Here is a 26,942-nt window from a genome sequence, read left to right on the forward strand (position 1 = left end):
TCTATCACCAGAAATTGAGACAGAGAGGTCAAGGAAGGGAAGGGAAGTGTCAGAGATGGACCATGTGAAAATGATGGAGGGGTGGAGATTGGAAGCAAAATTAATAAATTTTTCCAGGTCCAGACAAGAGCATGAAGCAGCACCGAAGTAATCATCGATGTACCGGAGAAAGAGTTGTGGGAGGGGGCCGGAGTAGGACTGGAACAAGGAATGTTCCAATACCCCATAAAGAGACAGGCATAGCTGGGGCCCATGCGGGTACCCATAGCCACACCTTTTATTTGGAGGAAGTGAGAGGAGTTAAAGGAGAAATTGTTCAGTGTGAGAACAAGTTTAGCCAGACGGAGGAGAGTAGTGGTGGATGGGGATTGTTCGGGCCTCTGTTCGAGGAAGAAGCTAAGGGCCCTCAGACCATCCTGGTGGGTGATGGAGGTGTAGAGGGATTGGACGTCCATGATGAAGAGGAGGCGGTTGGGGCCAGGGAACTGGAAATTGTTGATGTGACGTAAGGTGTCAGAGGAATCACGGATGTAGGTGGGAAGGGACTGGACAAGGGGAGAGAGAAGGGAGTCAAGATAACGAGAAATGAGTTCCGTGGGGCAGGAACAGGCTGACACAATCGGTCTGGCGGTACAGTCCTGTTTGTGGATTTTGGGTAGGATGTAGAAGCGGGCCATCCGAGGTTGGGCGACTATCAGGTTGGAAGCCGTGGGAGGAAGATCTCCAGAGATGAGGTCAGTGACAGTCCTGGAAACAATGGCTTGATGTTCTGTGGTGGGGTCATGGTCCAGGGAGAGGTAGGAGGAAGTGTCTGCGAGTTGACGCTCAGCCTCCGCGAGGTAGAGGTCAGTGCGCCAGACAACAACAGCACCACCCTTGTCAGAGGGTTTGATGACAATGTTGGGGTTGGACCTGAGAGAACGGAGTGCAGTAAGTTCAGAGAGAGACAGATTAGAATGCTTTCTCTCAAGTGCTAAGGAACGCAAGCTCCAACAACTCATCGACACCAACACCCATCTAGGACCCTCCACCCCTGCCTGTCCCTCCGTCCCCACCCCATCTTCCAATCCCAGCCCCGGCCGTGTATTCACTATACCCCCTGACCTTCCCCTCCCCGACGCTGAACGTTCAGTGCTCAGCAAAGGACTTAGTTTCATACCCTTACGCCCTCATCTCAATGAATTTCGGGCTCGGCACGATGCTGAACTCTTCTTCCACCGTCTTCGTCTCCGTGCTCACTTCTTTGGGCAGGAGTCCTCTCCCCGTTCAATGGGTCCTTTTACCCACCTCCAATGTTCTCCCTCCACCTGGACCCCTCCCTCTGGATTCTTACCTTCTCCTGATCTTTTCATTGAGAACTGTCGGCATGACATTAGTCGCCTTAATTTCTCTGCTCCTCTCACCCATTCTAATCTGTCTCTCTCTGAACTTACTGCACTCCGTTCTCTCAGGTAACCCCAACATTGTCATCAAACCCGCTGACAAGTCAGGAAAGTATGCTTGGGGAAAGGGAGTGATTAATTGGATAAAAGGGAAAACCAGGATAAAAGAAAACCTCACACTGTCTTTGCGCAGCAGACAGAAGCCATCCAGAGACAAACGAGACATGATATGAGAGAGGGAGAGGCTTGAAGACCAAAAGACCAAAGCTGCAAAACAAGCCATTCGTATGCTCTGTCGTCCAGATCTTGGCACAGGTAGTATAATCTGTAGTAAACTGTAAATCAACTGTAAATGTGTCCTGACTTTGTCACACTAAGCAAATCACAATAAAGCTCTGCTGCCAAGTCTGTTCCTGTCTTAAAGGGGTGTAAGGCTCCCAAATCCTTACAATAGGTTTGAATCCATGCATCCCACAGCAGCCTTCCATTTAGTCACAGCCCTTTATTCGTCTAGTTGATACTTGTTACAGCAATTCCATTTGCTTCTTCCCATTGGTGCTCAATGGGACTTTCTACTGAGTCCCACCAACTGATACCCCCAAAATAGCTCTATCTGAATGGCGCTTGCTGGAATGTTTTACGGGAACCTACATAATGGGGCTGCTTCTTGCTATTATCTGGTGCCAGATGCAACTTGAGGATAACTTATGTGAGATGTTAGCAATGCCGGCAAAGTTCTTACTAACTTATCTTCCACCTGTGAACAAATGAATACAGAGCATGCACATATTTTGAGGAGCATAATAACTTGGTGAGCTTCACATAAAATCTGCAGTGTTTTGAGAGGCAAAGAAACCTTTGTCTGGCCCTAATTAGGAATTCCAACTTCTCTGACAAGGCAGTGAGGACTGTTAGGATGCCAAGGTTAGAGTCAGTGCTTTGCAGGTTCCATTACTGATGTCTTGGGCTGAGTACTTGATTCATGTAAAGTGCAGGTGTGTAACATCTACAAATTGTACTGCAACAACTTGCCAAGCTTTCCTCAACAGCACCTTCCAAACCCAAGACATTTGCCAGCTGGAAGCACAAGGGCAGCACACGTATGGGAACATCACAATCTGCAAGTTCCCCTCCTAGTCACACACCATCCAAAGTTGGAAATCTATTGCTGCTCCTTCACTGTTGCTGGGTCAAAATCTTAGGCCTCCCTCCCTAAAAGCACCGTGGGTATACATACATCACATGGAGCAGTTCAAGACGACAACTTCTCAGGGGTAATTAGGGATGGGAAATAAATGCTGACTTTGCAATGCTAACATCTCACAAATGACGAAAAAAAGATATTCATGCCATTGAGTGGGCACCCTTTATTCATACCTAGCTTGACACTCTTGCTCAGTCCTATAAACTTCTTGTACATTACTCCCCCAACCTATGGATTTGGGAGGCTGTGCTGATCATCTCTGCTGTCAGCACCTACTCTCAGTAAAGAAGCTTTTACAAAATATATAGACAAGACTACATAGTGTTAAACACCTTCTACACCACTCCAACATATTCCCCACCAGCTTCTCCAGCTGATACCAGCAATTACTAAATTGAAGCAGCTTTGTACTTTGTGCCGTGGACTGAGACTTTATACAAGTTGTTGTTGTTTCCAAACTTATAACCATCAGATAAAACTTTCATAACATTAGGCTAGTTAGATTAAAAACTCTAACCTGGAGTGCTAGATAAGTGTTTAAAATACTTAAACACCTGATTATCATGCTGATCTGTTACTTGACATTCAATGGCTAAAACATTAAGTAATGCTCTCACTTGAATCCTGATGGTATATGCAGTTTGTCGAACCGCAGAAAGTTGATAATATGCCTGAACATCTGACCATCTCCAATAATGAAAAGTGTCTTGCCATATGCAATCCATTGTGCTTTGCTGCGATTACACAGTAGTTCTGGGTACTAATAGGCAAAAGTTACATCATTTGGTCATAGTCCAATTAACAAACTATAAATGTTTTCATTATAAATTTAAAAGAAATTTGTGTATCATTAGATTAAGGTTAGCAACTACTTCAAAAATTATCAAATTAGTGCAAGACCATTCCAAACATTGAGCCTATGTCCACTGGGAACTTATACCAGAAAATCACTCTTCTTCTGCACAGAGAAGCACATAGAATTTAAAGCACATAAACAGGCCAATTAGCCAATGCATAAGGCTGTGCACAAGCCTCATTCCATTGTCCCCCGTTTCAACATTATCTTCTATTCCTTTCTCCCTCGTGTACTTATCTAGCTTCCTTTAAATACATCTCTATCATTTGCTTCAACCACTCCTGGTGATAGCAAATTCACCACTAAGTAAATTACGAGACACTTCCAGTAGTAGTCTCCTCAGGGACTCCTCAAGGTACCATGCCCTAAGAGGGTGTTGGTGACCATGGACTTCCATTGGATTGGTCCATGATTACACTTGGAAAAGTACTGCAGTGGTTTGCCATTGCCTTCTGCAGTAAGGCTGACAAGGAAACTCTCCCCATCTTGAATGCCTGCCATTATTGGAAGGGTTTATAATCTGCCTATTTGGCCCCAGGGGTGGGAGTTGAACACAGAGCTTCTGGTCCAGAGGTAGGGATGCTACCACTGCGCCACAGGACCTCCCTCCTCAGGGGCTACACATTCATAAAGCTGACCTTACAAGTTTTACAAAGCATTCCTACACAATTCTGATTATATTCCAACTTTATGTATTAATTTATCAAAAAGTAACATCAATAAAAAAGGCATTAGATGCACTAGGTTATGTGATTTTGAGCCACACAGGCCAAGAAATTTGCAGTTTGGTCCCTATTATCTGCTGAATGACCCAATACAATCAATAGTGGCTATTGATAGTGGCCTGCGATCGGCTCCGCGCCGTCATTTTACGCGGGGACCAATAAGGTCTGCCCAGCGTAAAACGCGAGCTGTAGCGCTCAGCACTACTTGCGCGGGTGGGGGGAGGAGGGAGAGTTGGGGCCAGCGCTATTTCGCTGCGTCATGAGATGGGACATGTTTTTATATGCAGCAAATTTTAAAAATTTATTTAATAAAAGCTTTAGGAAACCTCATCCCGCTCGTGGATGAGGTTTCCTAAAAAACACAAGGCCGCTTGGCCTTTTCGCCTGCCCGCCAACCTTAAGGTTGGATGGGCAGCGTTAACAATTACAATAATTACTTTGTTAATGGCCTCAATAGGCTGTTTACATTTCGGCAGGTGCACAGCTGGCTCTGGCGCGTGCCCACCGAACGAGATATTGCAGGACTGCATGATGACGTTGGAACACACGCCCGATGTCATCCTGTGTCAGCGTGTCAGGCCCGGCCCTGCACGCCGACTGAAAAATCCTGCCCCTTAAGTTGGCATAGGGAACCAACCCCACTACTAATAACTATTTATTGCCTCCTGGAACAGGGGACATTGATGAGAACACAATTGGGCTCATCTATAATGTCCCACTATTTTAAATAAATTTTATCATACCATTCTCAGGCTCACAAGTAAAGGTCTAGGATTGACACCAGGGTGTAGGTTGCCAACTTTGGTTTAACAAACTCTTGGCGACCACATGATGCAGTAGGGATGAAATTAGTTTTCAGCAATAACACAAAAGAGGCAATAGTGAACTAGCAGCCACTTTCGCACCCTTCCCAATTTTCTTGAAGTTAATGGGAAAGAAAATTGTGAGAGTGTAAAACAGGTTGTCAAGTCATTTTTGTCCAATTTGCACAGAATTACATATAATGTACAGCACAGAAACAGACCACTCCGCCTAACTCGAGCCTCCTCCCATTCTCCCAGGATGAACTTAGCAGTGTCCAGAATAGTTATCTTTAATTCCTAGCCAAGGACCTATCCACCGCTGCTTTAAAGATATTCAAAGACCCTGGGCGGAATTTTCCGCGCCCACTTGCGTCAGGCATGTTTGGCGGCGTGAGCGGACAATATGGCAAGAAGGTCAAAATGCAGTTTCACGACGTCGTGAAACAGATTTGCAATCGTTTGCCCGCCCATCAATGGCAGGCCGTGTTTCCCACTGTCAGGCGTCGGGAACCTCATTGTAATAAATCTGCATATCATTATAAGGCCAGTCCACCAGAATCATCCCCCCCATGCTGGACCATGCACCCATGTCGGCGGGAAAACGCCCAGGTGCAGAACACGTCTTGACAAGTATGACGTGCAGAAGTCGGGAGTTACCACCAGGGCCTTGCTCACATTGCGGACATCCGAGAAGCAGAAGATGCTGGAGCCCTGGAAGAACGTTCATGGAATGCTGGGTGAATTCTCATGGACATCGCTCCGTCACGAAGCAGCTCACAGAAGGTGGAAAGTCACCACTGAGGGTCTGCTCACAACAGATGATGGTCAAGGGAGGAAGGTCCAGCTGTGTTTGGGAGAGGAAGATGTACCAGGGGGTGGGAGAGGAAGATCCAGGATCGACTGGGAGAGGAAAAGGTGTTGGGGGTGGGGGTGAGGTTGGGGGGGGGAATTAAGGTGTCGGGGTGTGAGGTTGGGAGTGGGGGAAGGGACTACAGGGTAATGGGGAGAAGACAGCATCTAGGGAGGTAGGTATAAGGGGGGAGGAAGGTGTAAGGGAATGAGTTTGGAGGGAGGAAGGAGTGCAGAAAGGGGAAGGAGTCCAGGTGGAGGAAGTAGTCTGGGGGAGGAAGGAGTGCGGAGAGGGGAAGGAGTGCGGAGAGGGGAAGGAGTCCAGGTGGAGGAAGGAGTCCAGGGTTGGAAGGAGTGTGGAGAGGGGAAGGAGTCTGGGGGGAGGAAGGAGTAAGGGTGGAGGAAGAAGTCAAGAAGGGGGAAGGATTGAGGCAGGGGGGTGGGGGGTGGGAGAAGGAGTTCCAAGGGGGGGAAAAGAGTCTGGAGGGGGAAATGTCCAGCTGAACGTGCAAGGGAGGGGTCTGTTGTGTCCATAACAGCCTCCTGAGGAGCGAACTGAGACTAGGCGTGGTATAAGGGAATGGCGAAAATGACCGAGGGCAGAGTGAGGCGGTAGGGTGAGAGGGCTAGGGTGCGACAGTATTGATAGATACTGAGGGTGGTTGGTGGGGGCTCGGAGGCAGACGTGGATCCTAGGGGTGGGAAGGAGGTGTTCAGGGAGGTTAATGTGAATGGGGTTGGGATTTTCGGAAAGGAATGGGATGTGCATGTTCATCAGGACATTCCCAAAAGAAAAGGGTTGTGGCTGTCAGCTCATGGAGGGGAGGTGGAAGGTGATGCCAGAGGTGTCAACAGTGATGGCGGTGGGGGGGGAGGAAATGAGTGACTGGGTGAAGGGAAAGGGTGGGGGAGCGCAGGAAAAAGTGTAGCACGACCATGCTTGTCAAATCGAAAGTGAAATGAGAGTCATGGTGGGCGGCATCAGGTGCTGCATGGGAGTGTGGTCAGTGGGTGGGTGGAGATGCAGGTCAGCTCAGAGGGTCAAATGAAAGCAAACTCCAGCAGGCAGCATTGAAAATGCTCAGGACATTGAGATAAGTGTGATGCGAGAAGGATCCGTGAGCGTGGGAGAGTGCTTGCACGAATGTCCGAAAGGCTCTGTCACACACACTTGTCCCTCCAGAATCACTCTGCGCGCAGCTGAACTGATATTGGGGGTGGGGGGGGAGATGCAGTGGGAGGACTCGCAAAGCCTGTCAATGAAGGTGAAAGACACCATTACACATTATTCAGTGAAAGTGAATATGTTTTCAGATTGTAAAGTGACAAAATGGGTTCATCCATGCAACCAACTGTGATCAGAATTTCGTAACTTTTAAATGCCTTGGACTTCTAGTTGCTGCCCTAACATCCACAGCAGGGGTGGAGACAGCCTGTGCACTGGTTGGTCTTGTTGCTTCTGATGCCTTCAGCGATGCTCCTCTGGAGAGCCGAGGTCTTGGGGGCCCTGGCTTGCTTTGACTGTCCTTCTGTGGGCCAGCTGCTCCCTCTGCAGTGAAAGAGGATGAGGTTGAGGGGGTCATGGGCAAAGAGGAGGGAGGGAGCAGATAGCCTCTAAGATTCCTGAGTGGATGACCCAGGGGTGTCCAGCTGCCATTCCTCCTCCCTTCGGGTGCACCTGGGAGGATGTCAAGGTGCCCCGTTTCTCTCGCGTCGCCATTGCAGGAACTCACCAATGGCTACCGCGATGGAGTGCAGGTCTTCTCCGTGTTCTGCTAGACCAGGATCTCAAAGGCGCCGCCATCGACCCTGTAGAGACCTCCAAACATGCACATCAGCACCACTTCATCAGAGAGCAGACTGATGCACTCCTCCGACTCACGTGCCACTCTGCTGGGGGCTTCCAACAGCTCTGCATGATGTTCCCCTGCCTTCTGCTGACTCTCCACGATGAGTTGGAAGGCTGAATCCAGAGGCTCATCATTTGACTTAGACCTCACAGATGCCTCTTCCCCAACAGTCCTCCAAATGCCAGGTAACTCGGCTGAACCCACCTCCTACTGCTGCGATGATCACCAGATTGCGAATCCGAGCCTGCTCTACATCTAGGTTCCACCAAGGCGTGCGTCTCTGCACTGGTGGAGGGTGTGGGTAAGCGCTGTGACAGCTCATCCAGGCTGCTTACTTCCAGCTCTTCAAATGGAGGAGTCCTCTTGGCTGGAGGTGAAGACGTGGATGGAGCTGAGGGACTGGCTGGCTGAGGGTGTTGGTCGCATGGCAGAGCTCCCTGTGAACCAAAGTAGAGATAATGGGTGGAATTTTCCCAGAATTGCGCTAAGTGCGGTAACGGGTGGGTAAAACGGAGTCCTACCCGCCAACGAAAATGGCAGGTTTTCACGCCGTATCGTCCCGAGCCTGCCTCATTATTTATTCACTCCCGCGAAACACGAGGTTTCCATGGTGGCCGGACTCTCATTCGCCCGCCCGCCATCACACCATTGTTGCATCACGTCGGCCACCATGTTTAAAAGGCAGCTGCCAGCACAGCACTCATCGCCACCAGCTCACCACCGCTGTCCGGAACACATGGCCTGCAAAGGAAAAAAGACTCCACCCAACACTTCAACGATGGGTTCCTTGAGCGACTGCTGGATGCCATGGAGGCCCGTCAGGATGTGCTTAACCTCCGCTCTGGTCGCAGGATGGGCAACAAAATCACCACCCCGGCTTGAGAAGCGGTGGCAGCAGTGGTCAGCGCAAACGCCTTACAGATAAGGACAGCCACCAAGTACCACAAAAGGATGAATGATTTCCTCTGTTCCGCCAGGGTAAGTCACCCTTTCCATCACTTGTACACTCACAAACCCATCACACATCCACAGGGCCCTCACTCACTGCCAGTGCAAGGGACATCACCATTCACTCTTTCATACACACCTGCATTGTCCTCAGCCCATCCATGGGATCACTCACTGCCTACACAGGCCAGGCATACTTATCATCTGGCCTGGCAGGCATCCTGATACACTCTCATCTCTATCCATGCAGGACAAACTGGCAAACAACAGAAGGGAAAGGTCGCAGACAGTGGGGGGATGCCGAAGATCAAAGTTCTGACAGAATTCGAAAACAGAGCCATCCAGCTGGCCGGCAATGACCGGGACCGGTCCTGTGTTGACAGGGAGGTTGGCGCTGCTCTACCAAGTGAGGAAGCAGAAGTGCAACATCCATCAGACAACCATGCCATGAGTGATTTGTCCTCTTTCACAGGCCACCACCATGTAATAATTATCTCCCCTTGCTTTCGCAGACACATCTACCAAACAGACGACAGAGTCCATGACCCAGGGCCTCCGATCAAGCCCTGAAGAAACCTATGAAAGGGAATCTGAAAGCAGCCTCCCTGATGTCCCGTCACACTGCTCACCCATATCTTCCACCAGCACGGAGACAGACGCCTTGGTGGGACCTAGCTTTAGAGTAGCCTTGGGATCACAATCTGGTGAGCACATTGCACTTTCTGATCCACGGCAGGCAAAGGCAGAGATTTCCCAGGTCCCCAGCACTAGGAGGACTGCTGGAGGCCGGAACATTGCTGAGACCGAGTCAGATGATGAGCCTCTGGGCTCGGTCATGTCACAGTTTCTGGAGCTGCAAAGGCAAGCTAGGGAACATCAGGAAGGGATGCCCACTGCAGTCCTCAGATTGCAAGGCACGACGGAGGAGTCTGTCCGTCTTCAGGCTGAGGTGATAGCGCCGGCATTGCAACATACCGAGGTCAACTCTGGCAGGATGGCGGCTGCCATGGAGACCTTGGTCCAGGACATCACTCCTGCACTGCTGCGTGGGCTTAAATCCATCGCTGATGCCGTAGTTGGCCTAGTGTGTACGCGAGAGGGGTGTTGGGCAGTTCGATCTCACTCCAGCTACCTCTTCCACTCAGAGTCAGCCAGGGGCCCTCGGGCACCCACAGGGAGCAGGGCCAGCAGGTGCACACTCCAGGGCCATCAACCCAGGTGACCCAGAGTGACCGGCCCATCCAAATTCCCTCTTCTCGTGACCTCCGCAGCTCCAGCTCAAGAAGGGTGCCACTGCCACACAGCAGGATCCCAAAAGCAGGCTAGGGCTCACCAAGTCTCGGCTCTCCAGAGGACGCCTGCCAGTCATCACAGGCAAGGCAACACAGTCAGCAGAGTGCCTCCATCTCTGCTGTGGGTGTCTGGGGTGTACCAAGATGTAGCGGCAGGGTTAGGAAAATTAAGTAAAAGTATTTGCACAGCCTGGGCACGGCTGTTGATCACTTGTACATACTGCTCACTATTGTCAATAAACTCCCAAGAATGTCTCCCTGCCTGTGGCTCCTTGTTCTGATGAGCAGTGTTCTTATACTCAGATGTGAAACCTTTCTGCACAAGATAAAAAGGCAGGTGTCTCAGTCTTTTCCCTGTGCTCTGTGTAGCCTTCAGATCACAGTGATGGTCCAGTCTCTCACTCCCTGGAAATATTACTAATGCCTGCACCTCGGCAGTGTTGGTCATTGCTGCCAGAATGTAGTGGGCAGGTGCCATAGAGTTTTATCATTCTCTCTGTGTGCTCTCAGCACCTTCAAAGGTGGGGCTGGCCCCCATCACACAAGCATCTGCGACCAGTGATGCTGTGCACCAGCTCCTCAAGGGCTGAGGTGTTGAAGGCAGACACAGTATCAGATGCGTCTAAAGTTTCATGGTTGCGTCTCTGAGATGGCCCTGGTCATGGAGCGCAAGCAACCTGCCCTTGCCCAGACAGGAGTCAGACATTCTCAGAGGCTATGTGAAGATCTATGGAGTGTGCTTGCTGCATGTTGTCATCATCCTCCTGCGATCGAGTGACTATTAGTGACTCCATTGCATCTCCATGACAGAGGCATTCTCATAGAGGGTACTGATGCTGCCATAAGCCAGACTGGAGTCAAATGTTCACAACTGCGATGTGAGGGTCTATGGGGACACCTCACTGCATGTCGTCATCATCCTCCACAAATCTGGCAGCTATGAAGGCTTCCCAAATGCGCCTGCCTCATCTAGCCGTGCGACAGCCTCATCCCCCGTCATCATCACCACTGAGGACCCCGTCACCCTCATCAGCATCCTCCTCATCCGAAAAGACCCCCAACTCCTTCATCTCCTCCTCTCCCCATTGGAGTGCCAGGTTGTAACGGGCACAGCAGACGACGACGATGCATGACACCCTCTGTAGACTGTATTGCAGGGCTCCACTAGACCCGTCCAGGCACCGGAACTGCATCTTCAGCATCCCGATAGTCTACTCCACCAAGTTGCGAGCTGTTGCATGAGCCCCATTATAACATCACTCTGCTGTTGTCTGAAGCCGCCGCACGGGTGTCATCAGCCACGGCCTCTGTGGGTAGCACTTCTCCCCAAGGAGCCAACCTTGCAGCCTCTGTGGACCCTGGAAGACTGCAGGGATCTGCAAGAGACTCAGGATGTAGGCGCCGTGCACACTCCCTGGAAATCGTGCACACACCTGAAGGGTGCATTTCTAATGGTCACATACGAGCTTCAGGTTCAGTGAGTGGAAACCCTTGCGGTTGATGAAGTCCACTAAGTGTAGCGATGGAGACCTGAGCGCCATATGAGTGCAGTCAGTCGCACCCTGCATCTGTGGGAACCCCGAGATCAGGGCGAATCCAATGCCCCTTGTAACCTGGCTGTTCCGGTCCCGGGCGAAATGCACAAAGTTGGATGCCATGGAGAAGACGGCATCCGTGACCTCATGGATGCATTTGTGGGTGGTGGATTGTGAAATCCCACAGAAGACACCTGTGGAGCCCTGAAAGGATGTACTGGCATAGAAATTCAGTGCTGCGGTCACTCACGGCCACTGGTAGTGAATGCCCTCTATGTCCCCTTGGCAACAAGTCCTGTAGTGAGTGGCAGATGTAAGCCACCAGGTCCCTAGACATGCGCAGACATCAACAACACTGGTTCTCAGTCATCTGCGGGAATGGCAGGCGGCGTCTATAAACCTTGGGTGTCGCTAGGCGCCAACCAGCCACGGCTCGCTGTCACACCTGGGCAGCATGTACGGGAGCCCCTGCTGCCCCTTCTTCATAAGGTTGCTGCTCCTCCCTTTGCGCAGCCAGGAGCCTCAGTCACTCTCTCCTCAGTCTTCTATGGTCTCTATAGGCCATCAGGCATACAGCTAGGTCACCAGGATCCATAATCCTGACATGGTCCTCCTGCAACAGGAAAGAAGGACAGAGACATAGTTATCTTGGCTGTACTAAGCACCTTTCTTGGCCCTGTGTGGCCACCCCTTCCCTGAGAGTACTGGTCACCCCTCAGATAGCCAGAGATGAGTGCACTGCATGGCTGCCCTGTCAACCTGCGACATGGGGGAAGACAGGTCCCAACCGGGATGCTGAGATTGCAAGGGGCTATGAGCGCCTCCAGGAGAGCCTGTTACATGGCCAGCGCTGGTGAGGAGATTGTACGTGTGCAGTCCAACTGCTCCGCAGTCCAATAAAGTGGTGTTGGACTCGAAGTCTGTGCCGGGGGTGGGGGGAGCGGAGGGGTGGGGGCTGGAGGGCGGGTTAGTTACAGAGTGCTTGGTGGCCTTTTGGTGTCTCCGCATTGCTTGCGTGGGCGGGAAGGCACGGAACCCGATCCCAATCATATCACTGTGGCTGCGTTTGATCTGTCTCAGTTGCAGAGGCATGGTCAGTTTATAGAGGTGACACTAATGCTTCCCTCGCTTACCCTGGTCCCCACCTCAATTGCCAATGCACGGGAAGCAGCACCAGGGCAGCACTTAACCCCCCACCCCACCGACAACGGTTCCCTCTGAGGCTGGCCAGCACTTGCACCCAGGCACCATCTGCATGCTGTTGTGAAACACGTCAGCATGCTTTCCCACCGACATGGACGGACAATACGGCAGGGCTCCAAGAGCTTGGCGGGATGGCCTTTTAATTATATGTTGATGTATGACAATTAGCTCCCTGCCAACCGATGGCAGGAAACATGGCGCACTGTCGGTGGCCTGAGCGGATGATTGTGACCTGGTTTCATGCTTTCGTGAAGCAGGTCACGCCATTATTCTGCGCACATCACCTATCACGCCCGCCACCGGCGGGCTCAGAAAATTCGGCCCAATTAGTGCATAACAGCAAAGTCAGAAGCAGGATAGAGAGCACGAGAGAGGGATGATGAGTTGCAGGATCCTCACAAGGGTGTTCACCGCCGACCTCACCATCGCCGCAGGCACGGTCCACATCCTCACCAGTCAGCGCGATGAAACACTCCTTAAAGTGAGTAAGGTGCCTAATGTGGGCCACTCCACTCCCAGTCTGAGACCTCTCTCTGCTGTTGTGAGCCAGCTTCTCCTGTATGAAAACAGATGGCATGTGAGCAGGACACATGGCACTGCATGGGATGTTTGTGTGGGGAGTGGAGGCATGGCCGGGATGAGGGCCTGAACTCGAAAGGATATAAGCCTGATGGAGATGTGAGGGTGTGTGTGAGATTTAGTGGTGTTGTCCCTTGAGGTGAGAGATCCCTGTGGATGTGTGATGGGTGAGAGAGTTGAGAGTGATGAGAAGAATGACTTACCCTGGGAGAATGGATGAGACCATTCATCCTGTTGTAGCACTGACCTCTTTTGCAGGGCATTAAGTGCTGACCACTGCCTCCCATGCTGGATTGGTGATGCTGCTGCCCCTCCTGCAGCCAGAGCGGGGGTACAGGACATTGCGACAGGCCTCCATGGCGTCCAAAATACACTCGAGGGACGTGTCATTAAACCGTGGGGCTAGTCTTCTTTCTTTTCGGGGCCATGTCTTCTGTGTTGCAGTCCTGGGCTGGTAGCACTGAGAGGTGACTGCACAGCTGAACTTTAAATATGGCACCCGGTGTGAGGAAGCGGCAAGGTGATGGCATGGTGAGCAAATGAGAGCCCACCCACCCTCCAAGCAGCGTGTTTCCTGGGAATGCATGATTAATGAGGCGGAATTGGGATGATAAGGCGTGAAAATCTGCCATTGCGGCTGAGGGGAAAAATGTTCTTTTCCCACCCGCTACTGCATTTAATGCAAATCTGGAACAATTCTGCCCTTTCCTTCAACCACCTTTGAGGTAGAGAATTCCAAAGTCTCACAATCTTTTGGAAGAAAAAAATTTTCCTCGTCTCTGTCTTAAATGGACAACCCCTTATTTTTAATAGTTCTAGATTCTCCTACAAGAAGAAACATCCTTTCCACATCCAGCTGTCAAATCCCCTCAGGATCTTATATGTTTCAACCGGTTTGCCTCTTATTTCTCTAAACTCCAGCGGATACAAGCCTAGCCTGTCGAGCCTTTCCTCATAAGACAACCCACCCATTCCAGGTATTAATCTAATAAGCCTTCTCTGAAATGCTTCTAACACTTTTACATCTTTCCTCAAATAAGGAGACCAAAACTGTGCACAGTACTCCAGATGTGGCCTCATCTCGGACACCTAGATCCCTCTGCATCTCAGAGCTCTGCAATCTCTTACCATTTAGATACTATGTTTCTTTTTTATTCGTCCTGCCAAAATGGACAACCTCACATTTTCCCGTATTATACTCCATATTTCTACTCACCTAAACTATCCATATCCTTTTGTAGCCTCATGTCCTCTTCACAACTTACTTTCCTACCTATCTTTATATCATCAGCAAATTTAGCACCATACCTTCAGTCCCTTCATCCTAATCATTTATATAAATTGTAAAGAGTTGAGGCCCCAGCACTGATCTCTGTGGCACAACACCTGTCACATCCTGCCAACCAGAAAATGACCCTTTCATGCCTACTGTTTTCTGTTAGCTAGCCAATCTTCTATTCATGCCAATATGTTACCTCCTACACCATGAGCTTTTATTTTCCACAATAACCTTTGATGTGGCACCTTATCACATGCCTTTTGAAAATCTGAGTACAGTACATCCACCAGTTTGTCTTTATCCAAAGCACATTTTACTTCTTCAAAGAACTCCAATAAATTGGTTAAACATGATGTCCCTTTCACAAAATCATGTTGACTCTGCCTGATTATCTTGAATTTATCTAAGTGCCCTGCTATAACGTCTTTAATAATAGCTTCTAACGTTTTCCCTATGACAGGTGTTAAGCTAACTGGCCTATAGTTTCCTGCTTTCTGTCTCCCTCCCTTTCTGAATAAAGGAGTTACATTAGCTACTTTCCAATCTAATGGAACCTACCCCAAATCTAGTGAATTTTAGAAAATTAAAACCAACGCATCAACTTTCTCACTAGCCACTTTTTTTAAGACCCTAGGATGAAATCCATCAGGGCCTGGGGACTGTCAACCTGCAGTTCCAACAATTTGCCAAGTACCACTTTCCTGGTGGTTGCAATTTTCTTGAGTTCCTCCCTCCCTTCCAACTCCTGATTTACAGCTATTTCTGGGATGTTACTTGTGTACTCTATAGTGAAGACCAATGCAAAATGAATCTGCCATCTCTGTATTTTCCATTATTAATTCCCCAGACTCACTTTCTATCGGACCAACACTCACTTAGTTAACCCTTTTCTTTTTGAAAAACCTAGAAAAACTCTTACTATTTGTCTTTATATTTCTAGCTAACTTTCTCTTACTCTAATATTTCCTTCCTTATTAATCTTTTTGTCATTCTTTGCTGTTTCTTATATTCTGTCCAATCTTCTGACCTGCCACTGATCTTTGCACAATTATATGTTTTTTCTTTAAGTTTGATACTTTAACTTTTTTAGTTAACCATGGATGGTGGGTCCTCCCCTTGGAATTTTTCTTTCTCATTGGAATGTATCTGTTCTATGTATTCTAAAATATCCCCTTAAATGCCTGCCACTGCATCTCTATTAACCTATCCCTTAACCTAAATTGCCAGTTCATTTTCACTAGCTCTGCTTTCATGCCCTCATAATTGCCCTTATTTAATGTTTAAAATACTAGTCTTAGACCCACTCTTCTCTCCCTCAAACTGAATGTAAAATTCAATCATATTATTGTCACTGCTACCTAGGGGCACCTTCATTCTGAGGTGGTTTATTAATTCTATCTCATTGCACAATACAAGGTCGAGTATAGCCTGCTCCCTGGTTGGCTCCAAAACGTGCTGATCTAAGAAACTATCCCGAAAGCATTCTATGAATCCGGCATCTAGGCTACCCTTGTCCATCTAATTTTTCCAGTTTATATGTAGATTAAAATCCCCCATGATAATAGCCACGCTTTTCTGACAAGCTCCCACTATTTCTTCTTTGATACCCCGTCTTTGATACCCTGTGTGATTACTGTTAGGGCCTGTATACCACAAGTGACTTCTTGCCTTTATCATTCTTCATCTCTACCCAAACCACTTCTATATCCTGCTCTCCTGAACTTAGGTCATCCCTCTCTATTGTGCTAATGCCATCTTCATTTAACAGAGCCACGCCTCCACCTTTTCCTGACTTCCTATCCTTCCTAAATGTCACATACCCTTCAATATTCAGGTCCAAATCTATGCCTCCCTGCAGTTCTGTGTAGCCACTGTTAGTCTGGCAGAAAATATATGGGTAACTTTAGAAAAATTGTCTAAACATTCAGAGAGCTTTTACAAGAAAGATCTAAAAGATTTAGAGGTTGATTCTGAAATCGGTTGCAATCTCAGGGCGGTTAGCCCACGCCAAGGAATCTATTCGGAAATCCTTTCTATTGAAAGGATTTGAAGTAATACGCAGTTTCAATAAGAATTACAATCCTTGGTTGTCCTTTTCTTTAACTAAATTTCATGTAATTGATCTACTTAATGATTATGTAACAAAATGAATTTGGACTATTTGCCTTAGTTCTTAAACACAAAAGCAGTACAATGATTTGGTACAGTTTTTAAAATATTTAGTCAATTTTCCGCCCTTTGCTCCCACAGAACATACAGTTCCCTGGCATAAAATTCAGGAGAAAGAGATAGAGGCAAATAGTGATGTTCAACCCTTTAATGGCTGGCATACTAATCACTCTGGTCCGTTATTTCTTATACGGGACAAAACCTAGCAGACCTGGGCTCTGTCCCTAATTATAGCTCCATCTAACAGAAGCGCAGAATCATGCTACTTTGATTCTCGGAATTTCAGAGTTAATATATCAAAATGAATCAACTTTGAAAAAGCCAATCATGAAAACAATGACCAGCTTGGATATCTGAATAACATAGCACATTTTTTTCTGTTTCAGCTTTGGCAATAATGCTCGTGCTAAACTGATTATTACTCCAAAAAGCATCAATGTTTGTTACATAAATATTTATTATTTGATAATACAATGATAACAGGGTTAGGATGTGTGCCAGACAGATAGTAGAAAAGTGGGCTAACATACCTTTAAGAAGGTATTCAGATAAGTGGCATACCAATAGTTTCCCACATAAACTTTCACAATTTGATGAAGAGTATGACTATCTACATCAGCAGTCCAACTGTCATCCAATGAACCTTAAAAATACACCATCAATTTAAAGGTTATGAATCATTGTAGTTAGGAAGTTGTATTTATTTAACTAAGTACGTAAACAGCAACATTAGCCTGCTTCACTATCACTGTTGTACTGTAAGAGATAGTAATATTTTAATTGAAATGTGCGGTTAAGACTTGTGAGGCTATCCAACTCAGGAACATGTTCAAATGAAATAGAGAATGCTGCTGGCTATATGCAGGTGTACAGAAACTGACCGAATCTGACTAGCATGCATTGCATAATCGGTTAACACAATCTGTTAACAGCTGCTCACTGTTTCATTACAGATAAACAAGAACCACTGGTTTAAAAAAAAACCCTTTAGGGCTACGGAATGTTTAGCAAAAGGCACAAAGGTCATGAAATCAGGTTGAAACTAATAGAGACTTAGTTCAAAGCTATATTTTACTTTGATGCCAAGTTAGAACTTTGGAAAGGCTTCATGTACACAAAAAACATGATGGCTGGAAACAACGATAAGAGATTGGCATGACTGATGTCATAAAGCTATTAATGTATACATTATTGGGAAATATGTTTCTTTTAAAATAGAGGTTTAGTCTGTGGGTGTGTCTTAATTGGATTAAAGCCAGCTAGTCTGGGTGCTTTGATATGTACTAGTTTTGAGATGTAAACAGGGAGGTAGAGTGCATTTGCATTTTTTGAATAGAGTATTCAAGAAGTGGGGTGAAAACTGATGCCTATCTAGCAGATAACAAACAATATGTTTATATTACTAATAAAATTGGTACTATGAAGGTGTTCCATTGTTAGAGAAGTTTAGTTCAGAGGTTGGTGATACAATGAGAATTTACATTCAATGGGGACGGTAGGTATAACTTTAGCAGCTTTCAGGTGTGCAGAGCAGAGGCAATGTGAGATCAAAAGGCTGCTGTAAGCCACAGGAACCAAAGTGAAAAGAACCTTATTTTTTAATTCGTACGGTGAAAATGCTTTGTCGGGTATCTGGTTAAGTCTATGGGTTGCTGTTGCCTTAATGGAGATTAGTTTGGGGATTTGTTAAAAGTTATGCTAGTAGTAATTTGAAGCCATGTGTGTATATATTTTAACCTGTGTATATTAACAAAATGTTTCATTTAGTTTAATGTAAAGCCTCAAGAACTGATGGTCTGATTCCTGAATTTAGAGTCGCATCTCAAACATAACACAAGTATAGGTTATGCCAGTTGCTTTACGTTTCTCTCCGGGAATTTTAAATAACTCAGCTTTACAAACTGCATTGATCATAACACTGAATATAATTTAAAAGATGCTAATTCATCTGTCTTAAGTGATCCAAAGTGTTTTTAAAGCTGCATAAGAGTGGCGCTAACTGACACTGATTGATGATGCTAGAGTTTGCCTTCTTTTGAAATGCAGAAGTCTTTTTTTAATTTCTTTATCAGATAAACTCGGTCTTTCATTCTCTGAGCAACAATTTTAAAGAAGTTAGTAATTTAAGGGACTTGGTTGTTACATTGTTATGTAGTTTTGAAATCTGAGAGAGACCAGGAAAGGAAGTTGTTGTTAGATTTACAGATCTTGCACCCACCTGCAACATCCACAAGTGATATTATTATACATTTAAGTTTAAACAGATGCTCATCATCAATGTTGTCTCTAGTATTGTAATTTAAACAAAGAACAACTGTAGCTTAAGGTAGATTTTGAAGACAGTATGATCTTATCAATGAAACATCCCGCCCACCTTAGAAAGGTATAAAAATCATTGCAAAGACTTATTCAGTACTTAAGTTGAGCAATTTGGTTAGTTGCTGAAGGGTATGCTCGGTGGAGGTCACCGCTTGCTGGATGATCATATGTATGATTCCTTGTAACATATTTGCAACTAACAGCCATATTGCTAATGGATGTATTGTATTGTTAATTAGTATTCCTACCAAACTTAGTAGTTATTAGTACTTAAGTTGAGCTTTTGAGTGGTGGCACCTTATTTCTCTTAATTCTCATGTTCGAACTATATGTAGAGTAACCTGTCATGGGTTACATTTTACATTATGAAAGAAGCATTGCATATTAAATCAACTTACTTATGTTAAAGCTTGATTCAATTGTCTTTCTTTTTCTTTTCTGTAGGTAGAGTTGCAGGGCATCTTTTACAGGCTGGTACAGGTTATCATGTCGATCCAAAAATACACAAACTGCACACATCTGAGATACGTCTTCAGTCAACGGTAGGCGGCATGTCCCTAACCAGCTTCTGAAGACATAAATAATGTCAAACTCTTCCAGTTAGGTCAACAAACTTAAGTAAAAGCAAATAAGAAAGAAAACAGCGACAATTTAAATATCTAATTTATAAACACAACACTCCAAACTGTAATTGAGGATGAATCAATCAATCATTTTGGTTTTGCAATGGCCATAGTACATTACCACAAAAAGTTTAAAAACTTAAAAGTTTAGAAAAATAGGTGGAAAAGTTCTGGAAATTTATAATCTGCTAATAAAATTACAGGGGTATATGAAGTCTTGAACCGTCCACTTCTGAAAATGTAATCTTGTTTAATTAATCATTTAAAGAATGTTATAATTGTGGTTAAAACATTAGCCTAGAAATTTGAATGCACTCAAAGTGGGGTATGATCCAGGTGCACCACATATTACACACACCTAATGAGGACCACCATGTAGCTGGCTGCATTTGGCCAATTTATGGTGGAGTCAGCCCTCCAGTCTCCACATTAAGTAAAATATTAAAACTTCCCTCTCTGGTGGTAGCCTTTAGCAGTCTCTTTAAGGATTACTGGTTTGGCTGCTAAGCACCTGAAGAAATGGGCCATGGAGTGCATGGTGCAAGCTGCGTCACTCACAAATTTCACAAAGGCATTCCCTGGTTTTCATATGCAAATAGCTCAACATCACTTTAAGGTGCAGATTGAGCAGGCTCATGTGGTCTGGTACATTGGGCCCTTAGATACCCATTTTAATTGGTAAATTTCTAGGCCATTTTTTTCTCTTTCATATTTAAGGATAAATGCCAAGATATCGTTAAAATATATATTTCAGTTGTATTTTTGACTGGATCTCTGAGTAGAGATTAGTTACTTCAGATGCGTTGTGACGGAGTACTTTTCCTGGTTGCCCTCTACCTGTACTCTCCCAAGCACCTTGGCCAGGGTCCAAATCGGTAGATCTTTTTGCGCTGCTGCGACTAGTAAGCTGGCTCTGAAGCTGCAATTGATAACGAGTGACCCCACCAAACCAATCTGTTGTGGTCCTGCTACCGTCCTCATTAGGTGTGTGCAGTAGGCACTGCACTGACATCATGCCCCAATTAGAGTGTGATCAAATTTCTAGACCAATACCTTAACCACAATTTGAACATTCCATAAGTGATGAATGTAAAAGATCTTCATGATGGCTGTTAGAGTAATTGAAGAATAAAGTATACCCTTTTTCTAAACCAACATATCTAACCATCCGTCTGTACACGAAGCAAAGTGAAAAAAGTGTATAAACCTAAATACTTAGGGAAAATTTTTCACCTTCACCTCTGGTAATCTGGCACATTCTTATAGAAACTACTAGATTTTCATTCCATTGATTTCAATCTATAATGTATGTGTAATTCGTCCTATGGTTGAGATGTTAAAAACCTATCCTGTATGTGCCCATCAAATAAGCTCTCCACGAATAAATTCCATTGGGCTAAAGTGTTCATTTAATTTATTCTTAGGGATGTTTCCTCACTCTTTTTCTTCATTCATTTATGGAGTGTGGGCATCGCTGGCTAGGCCAGCATTTATTATCTATCTCTAACTAACCCTGAGAAGGTGTTGGTGAGCCACCTTCTGAACTGCTAAAGTTCAGATGGTGCAGTGACTCCCATTATGCTGTTAGGGAGTGAGTTCCAAGATCTTTACCCAGCAACAGTGAAGCAGTAACAAAATATTTTTGAGCTAGGATGGTGTGTGACTTGAAGGGGACTTGCAAGTGATGCTGTTCCCCTGTGTCTACTGCGCTTGTTTTCTAGGTAGTAGAGGCTGCGAGTTTAGAATATGGAGTTGAAGGAGCCTTGGCAAATTGCTGTAGTACATCTTTTAGATGGTACAAACTGCTGCCAGTATGCGTCGAGAGAGTGAATATTTAAGATGGTGAGTGGAGTGCCGAGGTAAAGGGCAGCTTTGTCCTGGATGTTGTTGAGCGTCTTCAGTATCGTTGGAGCTGCACTCATCCAGACAAGTGGCGGGTATTCTATCACAATCCTGACTTCTGCCTTATAGATGGTGCACAGGCTTTGGGGAGTCAGGGAATGAGTTACTGACTGCTGAATTCCCAGCCTCTGACCTGCTCTTGTAGCCACAGTACTTATACATCTTTACCAGTTGAGTTTCTGGTCAATAATAACCTATCTAAATGTTGATGCTGGGGGACTGGTAATGCCATTGAATATCAAGATCAGATGATTAGATTCTCTCTGATTGGAGATGATCATTGTCTGACAATTGTGTGGTGCAAATGTTACTTGTCACTTATCAACCCAAGCCTGAATGTAGTCCAGGTCCTGCTGCATATGGGCACGACTGCTTCAGTATCTGAGGAGTCGCGAATGGTAGTGAACATTGTCAGCAAACGTCCCCATTTCTGATGTTATTTTGGAGAAAAGATCATTGACAAAGCAGCTAATGATCGTTGAGCCAAGGAAAATATCTTGAGGAACTCCTGCTGCGATGTCCTGGAACTGAGATGATTGGCCTCCAACAATCACAACCATCTTCCTTGTACTAGATATGATTCTGACCAATGGAGGGTTCCTCCCCACAACCGCACCGATTCCCACTGTCTTAAATTATGCTCGGGCTCCTTGATGTCACACTCAGTCAAATGCTGTCTTGAGGCAAAGGTAGTCACTCTCACCTCGCCTCTGGAATTCAGCTCTTTTGTCCAAGTTTTGACCAATTCTGTAATGAGGTCTAAAGCTAGGTGGCCCCGGCAGAACCCAAACTGAGCATCAATGAGGTTATTGCTGGGTAAGTGCTGCTTAACATCACTGTCAATGACATGTTCAATCACTTTGCTGATGATTGGTAGCACCACTACTGACTGAGCTGGCTGAGTCCTGAAGAATATACCTGCCAGACTGACAATTGGGAGCAGACTTTACCAGGCTGGCATCTCATTTTTGGGTATGTCTGGTGCTGCTTCTGGCATTCTCTTCTACACTGTTCAATGAACCATGGTTGGTCATTTAGCTTGATGGTAATGGTAGAGTAAGGGGTATGCCAGACCAGGAGGTTACAGATTGTGGTTGAATATAATTTTGCTACTGATAATGCCCCACAGTGCATCTGAGCTGCTAAATCAGTTCTGAATCCATTCCATTTAGTATGGTGATAGTGCACACATGTTGGAGGGTGTCCTCAACATGAAGATGTGACTTCTACTTCACAAAGACTGTACAGTAGTCACTCTTACCAATACTGTCATGGACAGATGCATCTGCAACAGGTAGATTGGTGAAGACAAGAGCAAATAAGTTTTTCCCTTTTGTTGGTTCTCTCACCACCTGCCGCAGGCTCAATCTGGCAGCTTTTTAAAAATTCATTCACGGGATGTGGGCTTCGCTGGCTGGGCTAGCATTTATTGCCCATCCCTAGTTGCCCTTGAGAATGTGGTGGCGAGCTGTCTTCTTGAACTGCTGCAGTCCATGTGGTGTAAGTGCACACACAGTGCTGTTAGGAAGGGAGTTCCAGGGTTTCGACCCAGCTACAGTGACTCAGCCAGCTCAGTCAGTAGTAGCACTACCAAGCAACATTTGATGATAGATATTGAACTCAACCACCCAGAGTACATTCTGTTTCCTTGCTAACTCAGTGCTTCCTCCAAGGGGTTTTCAACATGGAGGAGTACTGATTCATCACTTGAAGGGAGGCAGTCAGCACACGGTTTTGTTGCCCATGTTTGACCTTATGCCATGAAGCTTCAAGGGATCCAAAGTCAATGCTGAGGACTCCCAGAGCCACTCTTTCCAGATGAAAACCATTGTGCTGCTACTTCTGGTGGGTTTGTCCTGCTGGTGGGACAGGACATAACCAGGGATGGTGATGAAGGAGTCTGGAACATTAGCTGCAAGTTATGATTCAATGTGTATAATTATGTCAAGCTGTTGATTGACTAGTCTGCGGGGCAGCACTCCCAATTTTGGCATAAGTCCCAGATGTTACTGAAGAGGATTTTGCAAGGTTGACTGGGCAGGGTATGCCTTTGCCTTTCTCAGAATGGCAGTATTTGTCCTCTCCTCATTTCAATTTTTCCCTTGCTGTTGCCTCTCAACCATCCATCCCAGACTGCTGCCACCCATGCCAAGATGGTGTAGTCCAAAGCCAGGTTTCCTAGAACCAGAGTTGCTCAAGGTCTTCCTGCAAAGCCATCTGCAATCTTCCCCGCTGAAAGTCAGCAGCCTCCCACAATCATGCTGCAGCTACTAGAACTGGCAAAGGTACACAGAAGAATATCAATAAGGAATGCACAAGGGTGGTTAAACGGCTTGATGGTGGATAGGTAATAGCTAATATTTAAGGAACGAATGTAGGCATTGCAACAGTTATACATTCCTTTCTGGCACAAAAACACAACAGGAAAAGTGGCCCAACCATGGTTAACAAAAGAAATTAAGAATATTATCAGATCCAAAATGTTGCTAGAAAAAGTAGCAAGTCCAAGGATTGGGAGTAGCTTAGAATTCAGCAAAGGAGGTCAAAGAGGTTGATTAAGAGGGGAAAAATAGAATATGAGAATAAACTTGCAAGGAACATAAAAGCAGGCTGCATGCAGAAGACCACCACCAGTCTTGATAAATGCTCTCCCGGGCCACTGCAGAGCAATGCAAGCAACAGAAACATTTCAGAATCCCAGTGATCTCATTTATCACATTTCATGTGGCAGCATGGCTATCTTTCTATGCATGCTTCCCATGTGTGTGTGGGTTGCACACCTGGGTCATGAGCCATGTCATCAATGGATAGCCCTTGTCACCTGGTAACTACTCTCCAGTTTGTTGTGGTGGCACAAATGCACATGGCACAGCAGGCTTCTGCAGAATGAAGACAGCATGACTGCTGCCAGGATAACAGGCAGTGACCTGCAATAAACGCTATGTGCGGTCACATATCAACGGACATCAAAGGAATGGAATTGCTTTTAGTTGCAGCACATCTCAAGAGCTATCACATGGCACCTGTAGAGTTATGTGCATGCAATCAATAGCACATTGAGCAAAGTCACATGAACATTCCACCTGCTTCTCTCTGGCAAGAGAGATGGTCTGTTCAGCTCATTTGGAATACAGAGCATCAATGTTCTCTCTTAGGTAGCACAAAGTCCACTTTGATGGAGAATTGTACTGCTAGATAGAGTACTTAACCCAGGGACAAAAACAGAAAATGCTGAAAAAACTCAGCAGGTCTGACAGCATCTGTGGAGGGAAAAAAACAAAGTTAATGTTTCGAGTCCGTATGACCCTTCTTCAGAGCTCTGATGGACACCAGTGTGATTCACAGCAACCACATTTAATTCACACTAAGTGTCCAGCAGCTCAAGGTACTTTAGCTCAGAATTAGTAAGCCTGAGTCCAAGCTTGGATACTGCAATGCATCAGGGGAGGGGAAAGTTACCTGGACACTGCATTCCAGGAATCTTAGGCTAGGTACTTCAGATTTGGTTCCTGGTCAGGAACAGGGTGGTGTGACTATGAGTAAGGCAGGTACAGGGATCCTAAAGATAACAATGGAGAAGCCACAGCCCTTGCAGTTGTCCAACAGGTTTGACATTCTTGCAGCCTATGTGGATGAGAGAAAGGCCAGTAGTGAGGATAAGCAAACTGACCACAGCACCATGGTACAGGGGTCCATTCAACTAGCAGGAGTAAAAATAAATGTAAAGGTACTAAGGGACAGTATAGTTAGGGGGATAGATACTGTTCTCTGCAGCCAAGAGTATGAGTCCCAAGTGCCTGCCCGGTGCCAGGGTTAAGGGCATCTCCTCAGGGCTGGTGAGGTGCTTGGGTGGGAGGGGAGGATCCAGTTGACATGGTCCAAGTAGGTGCCAACAACATAGGTAAGACCAAGGAAGAGGTTCTGCTGAGTTGTGTATAAGCAGCTAGATGCAAAATTAAAAGGCAGTACCAGAAAGGTTCACCACCTTCTGCGGCAGAGATCCAAAGTCGCACAATCCTCTGAGGGAAAAAATTCTCCTCATCTCTGTCCTAAAAGGGCAACCCCTAATTGTAAAACAATCTTTGTATTACTACCTCAGCCATGCTCAATCTGGCATAGAGTAAATAAAATCGAGAGTTGAATCCATAGCTCAAAGATTGGTGTGGGAGAAATGGGTTTCAATTCATGGGGCGTAGGCATCTGCGCAGGTGAAAGAGGGAGCTGTACCATTGGGACAGCCATCGCTTGAAATCCACAGGAACCAGTGTGCTGGCAGATCATATGACTACAGAGGGCTGAAGAGAGGGCTTAAAAATAAATAGTTGGGGGTGGGGGAGATGTTCACATGATGGGAGATTTAGGAAGTTAACAAGAAAGGACAACACAATACTGCAGGGTAACAAAACAAGGAGTGAGTACTAGATGGTGATAGGAAGGGACAGAACGTACAGGCATAAGAGTGCACCAGTAAAGAGGGTCAGGATAGAGAAAAATGGTAAAAAGACAAAATTAACGGCTCTCATAAGAACGTAAGAAATAGGAACAGGAGTAGGTCATTCGGCCCCTCGAACTTGCTCCACCATTCAATAAGATCATGGCTGATCTTCTTCTGTTTCGATTTCCACATTCCTATCTTTGATTCCCTTGCCTAACAAGGATCTATCTACCTCAAAAATATTCAATGACCCTGCCTGCACCACCTTCTGCGGCAGAGATCCAAACTCACACAATCCTCTGAGGGAAAACAATTCTCTTCATCTCTGTCCTAAAAGGGCAACCCCTAATTGTAAAACAATGCCCCCTAGTTCTGGACTCACCGACAAGAGGAAACATCCATTCAATGTCTACCTTGGCAAGGCCGTTCAGGATCTTGTATACTTCAATCAAATCACCCCTCACTCTTGTAAACTCCAGTGGAAACAAGCCCAGTCTATCCAACCTTTCCTCAAAAGACAATCCACTCATTCCAGGTATCAATCTAGTAAACCTCCTTTGAATCGCCTCCAATACATTTACATCCTTCCTTAAATAAGGAGGCCAAAACTGCATACAGTACTCGAGGTGTGGTCTCACCAATGCCCTATATAGCTGAAGCATAACATCCTTACTTTTATGTTCAATCTCTCTCCTATAAAGATTAGCATTCCATTAACCTTAATTACTTGCTGTACCTGCATACTAACTTCTTGTGGTTCATATACTAGAACAGCTTGATCCCTCTGCTCAAGGGCTACAGTCTTCTCGCCTTTCAGGGCCATGTCTTCTTTGCTGCAGTCCTGGGCTAGAAGCACTGAGCACAGCTGTACTTTAAATGTGGTGCCTGGCGTGATGAAGCAGCAAGGTGACGGCGTGGCAGGCAAGTTGGAGCCCGCTCACCATTGAAACGGCGTGTATTCCAGGAATGCATAATTAATGCAATGAAAA

At 46.1% G+C, this 26,942-nt stretch overlaps 1 protein-coding gene across 1 annotated transcript in view; it reads right to left on the minus strand.

Annotated features, from left to right (window-relative positions):
• LOC144682300 (BTB/POZ domain-containing protein KCTD19-like) overlaps positions 1-26,942 on the minus strand; it is a 93,592-nt gene that overhangs the window by 41,388 nt on the left and 25,262 nt on the right. The window contains exons 7-9 of the mRNA XM_078544775.1: positions 19,392-19,561; positions 17,205-17,317; positions 3,204-3,346 (exon numbers count right to left, since the gene is read on the minus strand). Coding sequence (XP_078400901.1) covers positions 3,204-3,346; positions 17,205-17,317; positions 19,392-19,561 — 426 coding nt within the window. The remainder of the gene's footprint in view (positions 1-3,203; positions 3,347-17,204; positions 17,318-19,391; positions 19,562-26,942) is intronic.

This window comes from Cetorhinus maximus, chromosome 6 (genome assembly GCF_964194155.1).
Source record: "Cetorhinus maximus chromosome 6, sCetMax3.hap1.1, whole genome shotgun sequence".
Lineage (NCBI taxonomy): Eukaryota > Metazoa > Chordata > Chondrichthyes > Lamniformes > Cetorhinidae > Cetorhinus > Cetorhinus maximus.